Source organism: Vigna unguiculata, chromosome 9 (genome assembly GCF_004118075.2).
Source record: "Vigna unguiculata cultivar IT97K-499-35 chromosome 9, ASM411807v1, whole genome shotgun sequence".
Lineage (NCBI taxonomy): Eukaryota > Viridiplantae > Streptophyta > Magnoliopsida > Fabales > Fabaceae > Vigna > Vigna unguiculata.
In genome coordinates, this window is record NC_040287.1 from 2,564,109 (window position 1) to 2,577,283 (window position 13,175).

Below are 13,175 nucleotides of genomic sequence, written 5' to 3' on the forward strand. Positions count from 1 at the left end.
TCAAGAATTTCCCCATAACATAGATATCATGTATAATTAACAATTCATACAACTCATGCTTTCCAATTCATACCCAATACATAACATGCCATTTCCATTTCAAATGTAACATATTAATCATGCCATCATCACACAACCCATCTCGTAAAGCATATGGGATCAGATAACAAACCACACATAAGCTAAACACTCAACAGCAACATCAAAACCTGCCCACTGCCTCGCCCAAGCTAGCAGGGCTCGCTTAGGCGAGAGGGACCTTCTCGCTCAGGCGGATCCCATCTTGCCTAGGCGAGATTGCGACGAGGGGCCAGGTGACTCTGCGAGGTCTCGCTTAGGCGAGTTCCTTCTCGCCTAGGCGAGAGCACTCCTCGCTCAAAAACAACACAAGTCGCCTAGGCGACGATTCGTGCAACAAAACCTGGGCGAGCCTCTAATAATCTCGCCTGGGCGAGACTAGCTCGCTTGGGCGAGAAAACCAGCACTCGCCACTGATCTCCTGTACAGTAGCTAAAACCACGAATCAAACATGCTTTAACTCAATCCAACCGAACACAACAACAACCAAACCACACAGACACGAAAGGATGATAGAATAGCGAAGAAAAACACAAAGAGTCGAGGGTCCTAGCTTCCGTTACCTTGAATGGGAGCACTGAAGTTCACTGAGAAGGGGATGGTACGGCGACCCAAACCAGCGTAGTAAAACTGGAAAACAGATGTATTACCGAATGAGACCTTAGAGTGAAACAACGGTTGATCGAAGAATGCCCTAGCAGAGCTCTACGTTCGGCTGCAAGGGGGTAGGGGAACAATCTTCTCTGAAAATTAGCAGAATGAGGCGTTAGGGTTAGGTTTAGGTATTTTTGGGCACTTCTTGGGCTGACCTTAGGCCCAACAGATTGGGGCAGTCCCTTAGTTAATAGGACAGGAAAATAAATGGAAAGCGATATTTGTGTGTAGTTTCTTTGAATAAGAAATATTGATAAAATATAACAGTAAGATATACATAAAGATCTTAACGAAAAAAAAGAAAAGAAAAAAGATAAGTATCATTACATATTAAATCCTCGGTCCCTCCCAATTATTTGAGTGACCAGCAAATGTCATATTCATCATACTACATGGGAGTAATTTTAATTAGTGTCCATTTTTCTTGTCTTTTATAGATACATAGATTAATCTCGTTAGTAATATTTAATCAATTTTTTTTTTATTTCACACTCTAATTACAAAACGAACAATTAAACATAAATGTTTTAAAATTAACCATATACTTGGAAATAATAAGGTAAATTGTGTGCACACACATCATAGATGTCCGAAGCTTAGAATAAATAAAATAAGTATATTCAAATTCAACCTAAACAAGTTACGAATAAGCAAATTTGTAATTATTTGGTGTGAGCTAACTAAGATAAGTAATATATATATATATATATATATATATATATATATATATATATATATATATATATATATATATATATATATATATATTATAACCTTTAAATAGCTTATATGTAGTTATTTGTAAATTTAATCTACAGAATGTTGGGATATGGATTGAGTATTGCATCAACTAGAAGAAACTTAATGGCGCTGCATATAAATTTTATTCTTAAATGTTTCATTTTTTTGTGAGTTAATATAATGTTTTATTTAATCACACGAATCTCTAAATTTGACAAGGTGTTGTAAAAGTTTTTTTATGTACATGTTGTTTAATGATTTTTTTTTTTGTTTTTCAATAGTTGGATCTCACATGGTTAAAAGTATAATGAAATGAAAAAAAAAATGTTTAAAGTGTATTAATATTTGTTAAGATAATTAATCAAATTTCTTCGTTAGTGACATTTGTTGATACATTTATATTTTATGTTAATGAAGGAAGATTCGTTTGATCATAAGCCACACATAGGGTTCCATTGCGGCTATCTCATACCTTCTGTCATTCAAAAGATGAAATGAAAAAGAAACTTCATTTAATTAACGTGTCTAATCACCACTATAATCTATTATTCTCCCTTTTTAGTTAAATTAATAACCATAATATCAGTACTAATCTCATTCTCATGTATATAAAAGTATATTCGTACTTTATTTGATGTCCAATAATTGACAGTATAATATTTTGAAGAAGAAAAAAAATCTGACTGAACCATTTTTAAACCATTTATCACAAGACTCATAGATACCAACTAACTTTCCAACCAATATATTTGTTCAAAATTCATTCTTTATTAAAGGGTATTTTGTTCACAACGATACTCTGTCTTTATATTTGGATTCGAATAATAGTAAAAATAAGTGATCATATTAATCTAAGAAAATCAAATCCATGCTTATTAATTCCATCGTTCTTGATATTTCAACTTCTTAATCATTATTTTTTATCAGGTTTTTCTTTTGACTAATGCATCCTAAAGATTATTCCGGATATGCTAATCTAGTAATATATATATATATATATATATATATATATATATATATATATATTAAATTTGATAAAGTTTGGTTTAAGACCGATTAAATATAGTTATCTTAATTTAATTGAATTAAATATCTTTAACATATTAAATGATGTTTGTTTCATGTTAGTGTTTGAACTATTTATATTTTTGGACACATTTCAGTTCAAATAACAATTTGGAACATCGTCTAACATGTCAAAAAAGTTTAATGTAATTAGATAAAAAGATTATATCTATTCATTTTTAAAATTTGATGACCAAAATATATGATATGGACAAATTCTAATTTTGTGTTACAGTTTAAAAACTAAAAATATATTTAATCCGATATATATATATATATATATATATATATATATATATATATATATATATATATATATATATATATATATATTATATTTAACTCGACTATATGACACTGATGGTGAGAATCTGACGGTCTTCATTTTGAAGTTTCTGATTCATTTCCTAAAAAATGAATCTTTCACTTTAAAGAGTAAAGCAGTGAATAGTTGATTAATGTCAAGATGAAGTGCTGTGAAAACAGGTCGATAATTTACCATATATGTGCATGCATTTAATCATAGTTTTAATAGTTAATTTTGTAATTATTAGTCATAACTTTCCACTTTACTTTTTAGGGAGAAATTGACAATTGTGTTGACAGAAATTGATTTTTATTTAAGCATCATTTAAGCATGTCTTTCAATTTTGTTTTCTTGTTTGTTGTTTGTAATCATACTTTAAGATAAGTGTTCCCACCAGCTGTAAATAAGTGCTGGGGTGGAGCCATTTATGCTAAATGTCTTCATATGCTACTTTTGTTTTTTTGTTTTTTTTTTCTCCTTTGTGGTCCCCTTTTTTTCACACAACATGCTGAAGTTGTTAACTTGTGAGTTGGGAAATTTTTGTTTCTTAATCTAAGTCTGTGATTGAATTGAAGCACTTGAAATTTGTCTTGCACATATCTGTTGAAGTAAAACATGTTTTGTTACGTAAGTTGTGGGCCTGTTCTGTCTGAGTTAATGAAGGCTCAGAATTTTCACTTTCCTTCTTTGTTGAAAATTTGTTAGGGAATATTGTAACAAAATCATTTGAACCAGTCCATGGATGTAGCAGGATTCCTGAGATCATCACAATGAAAAAAACTTCACATTAATTCACAAAAACAATGAATGCATGCATAAAGGGATCCTTTTCTTCTAAGTAGAGAAATGCTATTGTCTTCACCACTTTTCAAACTTTCAAATATAATGTTCCAATGATTTGGGCACTCCCTTCCAATCAAAACCACATATCCTTTTTAAAGGGTTCATGACCCTCTGATTATATATATATATATATATATATATATATATATATATATATATATATATATATATATATATATATATATGTATGTATATCTACTTAGGGTGCTTCATTTTGAATTATAGGAAAAAAAAAGGATAAAAAGAGTGCTGAAAGAACAAACATGCATGCCCCCACCTCATCACATCTTATGATATATACCTCATTTTGTTGTAGCTTTTTTATGTGATCATACATGAGAGAAGTGTAAAAACGACAACACACGTTAAACTCAAAAGGGAATGTTAATTAGGTGATGTATTCCATAAATAAGCTTTTTAGAAAGTAATATATGCATATGGTGTTTCAATGAATTTGACTGCAAAAGAGGGCCTAATTAATTTTACTTCATCTCAAAAGGTTAAACGTCACAGGAACTGTATTTGTTCTGATATATAAGACTTTTTAGAATTAATATTCTCTGTTCAATCATCCCTATGGTACTTCTTTTGTTTGATAGCTTTAGTATAGTTTGAGTGTTCTTTCCACACCCTTTCAACTGAACCACTTCCTTTGTTACATAGGGCATTAATTAAGTAGCAGATTCTTTTTTGGCTCTTTTAATGTACTACTGGTGTGTGAGAAAGTTGCATAATGAGAATATGTGATTATTCTATGTTTTTTTCTCTCCTTTACTTACTTTTAATTCTCCAAATATACCTTAAACTCTTAAACAGATCCTAACCTTGGGAACCACGCTATATATATACTTCCAAAATCACAGAGTTAAGTTTTATCTTCCCATTTTCTCTTAAAAAAGTGTTTAATAAGTTTAAAAGTAAAAGTTGTATAATGATCAAATTCTGATCATGCTTCGAATCTTGAAAGGTCAGATTAATGTGACTACGTGAGGACCCATGTATGCTTTTCTTATAATTTAGCTGGTCAAAGAACTGTCTAATCGTTCTTATATACTAATTACTATTTTTTCGTAGTAAAACTTCATATTATGTATATGAGTACAGATAAAAAGGTTAATGCAGAATATGTGTCATTTTGGTTTCACTTTCTTCCTTTAATTTACTTACCAAGTTTGGTTTGAGTCATTGGAATGAGTCTAATGAAACTGAATTAAGTAGAATTATATACATGGTTTGTGGTATCTGAAGATCTGAAGAGATCCTGTGGTTACCTTTCATGCATCTCGACGAGAATCTGTTATAAGGAGGATAAAATAAATATTCTTTCTCAGACCCCAAAAAGAAGAGTGAAGAAAAGCAAGAGATGAGGATAATATATGGTTAAAGAAAATGGTAAATGATGCATAATGTTGCTGAAGAGTAATGTAAAAGGGTGAAAACATGTTATGAAAGTAGTCAAAAAAGTTACATATATAGCTGAAAGTTGATAATAAAACTCTTACAGAAATGTTTTCTGGCTTCCAAGAAAAAACAAATGAGGCCTCAGTGTTTGTATAAACGAAATGGGAACACAAATGAGTATGCATTATAACAGTATATTTCAGTTCTGCTTCCTTTTTTTGGTAACACAAAAGGTTTTTTTAAGTGGGTTGTTGGAAATTAGATGAGATTAATAGAAAAAGGTGATTTCAGTCTGCAAGAAGAGAGAGGAGAGAGACTGAAAAAGATCCAATAATGCTGTGAAGGATAGCAGACAGAGAGTTGCTTTTCGGGTACTTGGGGAATAAAATGCTGTCTCTCTACGAGGATTGGCGTGAAGAGAGAGAAACAGAGAGTGTTTCTTTTATTTTACTACAATATGCTCAATCAAATTCTAGCTTTCTAGCTTTACATATTCATATATAAATGACAGAAAAAAAAAATTTACTGCATAATTGTGTAACAACTGCATAGATTATATCAGAAAACAAAATGGTTAATCTGATAGTATATATGAAATATGAATCTCTTTTCACCTTCCTAACTTTCTCCTTTAGTACTTTTTTTGAATTTCTGCTGGGTTTGTCTGGCTATTCAAAGGATGATGTGGAAGGAGGAAAAGCTTGGTGACTCCAAGTAAGAATTTTGAATTGTGGGTCCCTCTTGTTGTGTTGTGTTGTACTCTCTAGTTTCTTACGCAACCTCATTTGCACAAAAACTACACATTGCACAAGAAAGAACATTTTTTTTTTTTAAGTATGCTATGATCTAATTAATCAATGGAATGGGATCAAATAGTTTCTCTACCCCTTTGTAATATGATAAACATGCATGCATATTGCTGTTGCAGCTATAGCAGATGACTACTGCACCCCACAGCTTTTCACCCTTTTATATGCATCACTGGTACAGCTCAATTTCAGCAACACTATATGTGCATAGGGGCAATGGTAATTTCATTGTGATGCTCAAAAAACCAGAAAACATCATTAATTACATCAATAGTTAACACATTTAGATTAGTATGGATGGACTGCACTTATAACTGTAATAAACTGGAGAGAGAAAGAGGAAATGAAAAGCTAAGAAAAAGCTGCTGCTTTAGGCTAAAACCGAAAGAGAATTAAGGAAAAAGGAAAAGGAAAATAAAAAATATAATAAATAATGAGTGACAAGAAGAATACTACTATAAAGAAGCAATGAGGCCTAGTGTGGTGTTTCTAAAGCTTAACCAGTTGCTCTCTCTCATTCATTCTTTCTCTCATCATTGAGAACTTTGAGAAGTAGCTTTGAGTTGGTTGGAGGTTCCTCTGATATCAGAAGAGGAGGTAGGTTTTTGTGTTAAGCCAAAACAGAAAACGGTGGGGTGTTGGTGGTGGAGTTTGGAGAGAAAGAGAAAGAGAAGAGAATAAGGGAAGAAGAAGTGTGGTTCTGAAGAAAAAAGGTTTTGAAACAAAGGGGGTGGTGTGGGGGGTGGGGTTTTATTCAAGTGATGCGCTCAGGAGCTTGTACATTGCAACAGACCCTCACAGCGGAGGCTGCTTCAGTGTTGAAGCACTCTCTTGGGTTGGCACGCAGAAGGGGCCATGCACAGGTCACCCCTCTGCATGTGGCTGCAACTTTGCTGAGCCTAAGAGCCAGTTCCTTGAGAAGGGCTTGTCTCAAATCTCAGCCACACCAAACATCACACCCTCTTCAGTGCAGAGCCCTTGAGCTTTGCTTCAATGTCGCCCTCAACAGGCTCCCAACAACACCTGGTCCTTTGCTCCATACACAGCCTTCTCTCTCCAATGCTCTCATCGCTGCACTCAAGAGAGCTCAGGCTCACCAGAGAAGAGGCTGCATTGAGCAGCAGCAGCAGCAGCCACTTCTCACCATCAAGGTCGAGCTTGAACAGCTCATCATATCTATCCTTGATGACCCTAGCGTTAGCAGGGTCATGAGAGAGGCTGGTTTCTCCAGCACTGCTGTTAAGACCAACATAGAGGACACCTCTTCAACACCTTCTGTTTTCCAGTGTTACAACACTTCTGGTGGTGTTTTCTCTTCTCCTTGTTCTCCTGCTCCCAGTGAGAACAACACACCAAGTGCCTTCAGGCAGAACCATTTCCTGGCTGCTTACACTTCTTCTGAGTTCACTTCTCCTTTTCTGTTCTCTCCACAGAAGAAGGCCTCGGTGTTTCCCATCACCGAGTCACCACCACCACCTTCTTCCAAGGAGGATATCAAGGTGGTTCTTGATGTCCTCCTGAGAAAGAAGAAGAGGAACACTGTGATAGTTGGTGACTCGGTGGCACTCACCGAAGGCCTTGTGGGGGAGCTGATGGGAAAGCTGGAAAGAGGAGATGTCCCTGATGAGTTGAAGTCAACACATTTCATCAAGTTTCAGCTTGCACCGGTTTCTCTGAGGTTCATGAAAAGGGAAGAAGTGGAGATGAGTCTCTCGGCACTGAAGAGGAAGGTGGATTCTGTTGCATCAGGTGGAGGAGCCATTTTCTATGTTGGAGACCTCAAGTGGACTGTGGAAGCAGCAACTTCCGGTGAAAAGGATGAAGGAGAAGTGTGTGGCTATAACCCTGTTGATCATCTACTTGCTGAAATAGGGAAGTTGTTTTGTGATTCCAGCACCAAGGTGTGGCTTGTGGCCACAGCAAGTTATCAAACATACATGAGGTGCCAAATGAGGCAACCCCCTCTTGAGACTCAGTGGGCTCTTCAAGCTGTTCCTGTTCCATCAGGTGGACTTGGCTTGAGTCTCCATGCTTCCAGGTAATGAATTATCTCTTGCTTAATCACTTCCATGAACTTGATTAATACCAAAAACTGTATCTAATTAGTATTTTCTTAACAGGCTACAAGAAAGTTAAGGAAAAAAGAGTAGAAATTGAGTATACAATTAAGAGTTATTTAGTGATGATCATTCCTTAATTTGAGAGTTCAATTGGGTTTGCATTTGGTTGCTAAGTACGTACGGTCTCTGGACTATGCCAGAAGGCACTGTCAAAAGCATGGTTGGTTGGTATGGTAGACGTGAAGCAGTGCCTTTCTGCTTCCCTTTGTTTTGTCAGTATACATAGAACCTCTTAGACATTACGGATTCACATGATGTTGTGTAGAAGGAACCATACATACTTTACCAAAAGGAAAAGAAAGGGTTTCATATTATATATATTTTCCTTATTCCAAACATTTCAGTTTCTCAAACATCATTTACAGTAACCTTTTGGAAGGTAGCAAGAACGTGATTAAAAAAAAGTGTTACAAGAATATTACAAAGTACACAAGCTAGCTTCTGATGCAGAATATGTTCAAATCCCAAAAGTGTCTATTTTGGTTACTATTGTTGAATGTTCATTGAATCTTCTGTACTAATTTCAGTGTTCACGATTCAAAGATGACAATCTCCCAGAATCCATCTCATATGCTGGAAACAAAGCTCTTCGGTAACAGCAAGGAGGAGCAGGATAAACTCAACTGCTGTGAAGAATGTGCCTCCAATTATGAAAAAGAAGCTCAGTTGTTCAAACCTGGCCAGAAGAAACTGTTGCCTTCATGGCTTCAGTCTCATACCACTGAAGTCCATCAAAAGGTAGCAAAAAAATTTCGAATACTTTTTGTTTTAATCTTAATCATATATAACAAATCTATTAATTCATACTTATTCGATTAATCTATTAGTTGCAAAATATGATAACAAATTACACATTCAATGTTTTCAGGATGAGTTGCTTCAGTTGAAAAGAAAATGGAACAGACTATGCCACTGTCTGCACCAGAGCAAACAATCTGATAACCATTGGAGCAACACTTTACACGGCAATCAGAGTTCAAATGCGAAGATCTACCCTTACAATTCATCATATCCCTGGTGGCCAAACCAGGGCAGTGTCTTCGCAGATTCAAGTTCAATATCTTTTGCTGATTCACCAGCCAAACCGGCTTATAGCTCCAACATTGTCCCTCGGTTTAGGCGCCAACAATCATGCACCATCGAGTTCAATTTCAGTGATGTGACTCAGAGAAAGCCATCCACAGCCTTGGATTCTCTCAAGAGCATGGAAGGTAATAGTAACGAAGTAAAGACTACTCTTGCTCTTGGAAATTCAACATTCGGTGGTTCGGGGCAAACGGTGGAAAATATCATAACTACTGATAGAACACTGCGACGAGCTCATATTTGTAAACTGTTGCAGGAGAATGTGCCATGGCAATCTGAGACAGTTCCTTCCATAGCCGAGGCATTGGTTGATTCCAAATCTGCAAAGCAAAGTGCTACCACTTGGTTGTTGTTGCAAGGAACTGACTCTGTTGGGAAAACAAGGTTGGCACGTGCCATTGCAGAATCGGTGTTCGGCTCAGTCGATGCGCTCCTCCACTTGGACATGCTGAAAAATTCAGCAACCCCATTTGCTGAAAGGGTGGCTGAAGCATTGAAAAGCCAGGAGAAGCTTGTGATTCTGATAGAAAGTTTGGATTTTGCGGATGCCCAGTTCAGGAAGTTTCTTGCAGACGGGTTTGAAACTGGAAACTTTGGAAGTTTGAGTAGGAGTGAGGAGAGTTCAGGGCGTGCAATATTCATATTGACCAATGGTGACAACAGGGGCAATGAAGAGCATAGCAATAAGGAGTCAGTGATGAAGTTGGTGCTGCAGATAAGTGAAACAAAGCCTGGTTTGGAGTGTTCATCACCTTGTTTGGGTGAGAAGAGAAGGGGTGAAGTGCTGGATTTGTTTTCCAAGGTTAAGAACAGGAAAGTGTTTTGTCGGCATTCAAGCTTCAACAATCTTGACCTGAACATGAAAGCTGATGATGAAGAGGATGAGAAAACTGGTGGAAGCAGTCCAATTTCAAGTGATTTGACAAGGGAAACTGTGAGCTGGAATGGGGTTCTTGAGTCAATTGAGAACAGGTTTGAGTTGAATGAAAGTGCAGAGAGGGAGAGGGAGGTGGGAGAGATGTTAGTGTCAAAGATGAAAGAGTGGTTTGAAGAGGTTTATGGAAAGAAAGAAAGTGTGGTGAAATTTACTGTAGAGGAGAGGGTGATAGAAGAAATTGGTGTGGGGTGTGGAAATTTTACTAACAGCATGTTTGAGAAATGGCTGAAAGACATTTTTCAAAGCAGTTTAGAGACAGTTAACTTTGGTGGGGTGGAAGGGGGTATAGGTTTTACACTTTGTTGGGGTGATAATGGTAATGGTAATGGTAATGGTAAAGGTGATAGCAAATGGGATAGTGGATTCATGGGTTCATGTTTGCCCAAGAATCTCAAAGTTAACTACTTCATGGATTAACAGACTTTGGATAGTTGGGGGGTTTGTAAAATGCAACTCATAGCCTTTGTGTAACCGCTAATTTTCATTATAGAATGTGTTTGTTTTTTCTTCTGTTTTCAAACACTTTTGTTCCGCCACTTGTTCTTATGTTTATGCAGTTTTAATAACAGACAAAAAACCATGATGGAAACTACTTTTAAGACAATTATAAAGATCGCATTCACTACTACCCTTTTAGAAGTAGGAAAGCTTTTTAGTGCATGGACACTGTTTTTCTCATCTTGTATCCGAGAATCCTATGGTTTTGTACTTTTATTCATCATATTATTATGTCTACCGGTTTCATCCATGAATTGCAGATGTTGAGTTCATGCTTTACTATTATGAGAAGCATCAATGAATCTGTGGTTTTAGGGTTGGTGTGGTCAAAATCAGCAGTGGAACACTTAAAGATCATGTTTGTTCATGTTGCACATACTAAGGACATGTCTCAATGAGACACGGCTATGCATAAAAATGCAGACATGTCTTAAAATATTATGCAGATTATGTAATTCAAAATGTATTATGATCTCAATTTCTTAAAATTTAAGGGGATGATGTAATTTTATTTGCTTATTTTAGGATATCAGTTTTCTAAAGCTATGGTTCTCATGCTGCTGAATTAATCCCTCAGTTCACGTTTTAAAATTTGCAGGGGTGTATGATTAGTTTATCACATTTTTATTCTACAGTTTTATATCAACATTTTAAATAATAATAAAAAAACAGTTTGTGACTACAATTTAAACCATAATATGAAGATTTTTATTTTTATTTTTTTATAATTTTCATGACTGCAATTATGCCTATAATTTCTTACCATATCACCTATCACAGAAAACCACGTAATCATAACTTAAACAATTGATTTATCCTTTTGTTTGGATCTACATCTTCAAACAATTGAGCTATCATTTGTAGGTTCTGTTTTTTTATATTGGATGAAAAATACCAATCTGTAAGCATGTCCAATCAAGCAATCTATGGCCAGCACCAATTCACTGATATTGAGTGCATAGAATCCATCCATGTGTGAAAAATAATTAATCTCACAAAATTACTCTGTTCTGATAAAGGAAAAAAAATGAACTTTTATATATATATATATATATATATATATATATATATATATATATATATATATATATATATATAATATCAGCTACAAAGAATAAATTTGAATTTTTGCATTGAATAGAAATAAAAAAGTTAAATAACAAAAATAATCATAAACTCAAAATTTTACGATTTTAGTTGAATAATCTCTTACAAATGCTTAACCACTAAAATTTTACATTAAATAATATGAAAAAAAAAGTAAAAGTAGAAAATTTTTATAAAAATGAAGAATTAACTATTGTTATGATAACTTAATAAATTTATTGGATGTGTAGAGATTTAGTTATTTGTACGTAGTTTTTGTAAAGAAAAATAATATATATATATATATATATATATATATATATATATATATATATATATTAAATAATAATATTTTTGTTGAGTATGAATAAAAATTTGATGTTGTTATTTGAATTAAATTTGATGTTGTTATTTGATATTTTCTAACCATATATTACAAATTTTAGTTAAATAACATAATTAGTGGGTATAGAAGGAGCAAGGATGTAAAAAACGTTCATACTCCCGTATATGTAAATACGTAATAGGTAGAAAATAAATATTCTAAACAAATATCCGCGAGTAATACAGATATGAGTATTTTTTATACTCATGTTAACGGGGTATGTAGGAGTATATTATCTGTGTGGATACTCGTACCTCTTATACTCTAATTTAAATTAAAATTTAAAAAAAATATTAAAATATTAAAATATTGATTTTGAATGGATTATTTTTTAGCAATTGATTTTAAAATATCTTCTTTTTTTATTCAACACTATTTAAATTGATTATTTGTATTTTATTTAAAATTTATGAATATTATATATTATATTTTATTTGAATGTAGAGTTAAAATATATCATTAAATATTAATTTTTTTTAAATACATGTGAATAGCTTCGTAAATATAAAAATGGATACGAAAACGAATATTTATTTATAGGAGCATTATTGTTATTATCATAGTTGTGTTAGTGATGGTTGAGGGCATGCACAATTATAGATGTAGGAAGAGAATGAAAAAGGAAAAATAAGAATCCACTACTACAAGACATTGACACTTTGTGGTTCCATTTTATTTGTTCAACATTCTTTATCATTGCTTTGACCTTAAAGCTTCTATGATTGAACGGCGTAAGTGGGTCCTGTCTTCCCATCTTACAACACCATCATTCCTTTCATTTTCTGCATTTCTATTTTTATATTTCTTCACCAAAACCTCTTTTCCTCTATCATATCTCTTCAATATTATTATTAATAATAATAATCCACCACCCAACTTTCAAACTTAATTACTACTACACCAAATTTAATACACATTTTCCACTCCATCATTATCCAATTATAATTTCCAATACTTTATATCTTCTCTTCAATCTCTACACTAAATTACTTTCATGACTAAATTACTTTCATGTGACTAAAGTGAGTGCAAGCTGTGTATCATATCAAAGTAGATCACTCGTACTTTTCTTCACATTAATAAAGGTAATAGTTGTTTTTGTTTTAGAAATCAGGATTTCTGACATTATATTTAGGAATTAATATTATGCATTTGATTCATTTTG

At 33.8% G+C, this 13,175-nt stretch overlaps 1 protein-coding gene across 1 annotated transcript; it reads left to right on the forward strand.

Annotated features, from left to right (window-relative positions):
• Positions 1 to 6,356: 6,356 nt before the first annotated feature.
• Positions 6,357 to 10,573, forward strand: LOC114163758 (protein SMAX1-LIKE 4-like). The gene is made up of 3 exons (XM_028048062.1): positions 6,357 to 7,936; positions 8,546 to 8,756; positions 8,887 to 10,573. The coding sequence occupies exons 1-3, from the start codon at positions 6,660 to 6,662 to the stop codon at positions 10,456 to 10,458; spliced, it is 3,060 nt and encodes a 1,019-aa protein (XP_027903863.1). The 5' UTR covers positions 6,357 to 6,659; the 3' UTR covers positions 10,459 to 10,573.
• Positions 10,574 to 13,175: the final 2,602 nt, after the last annotated feature.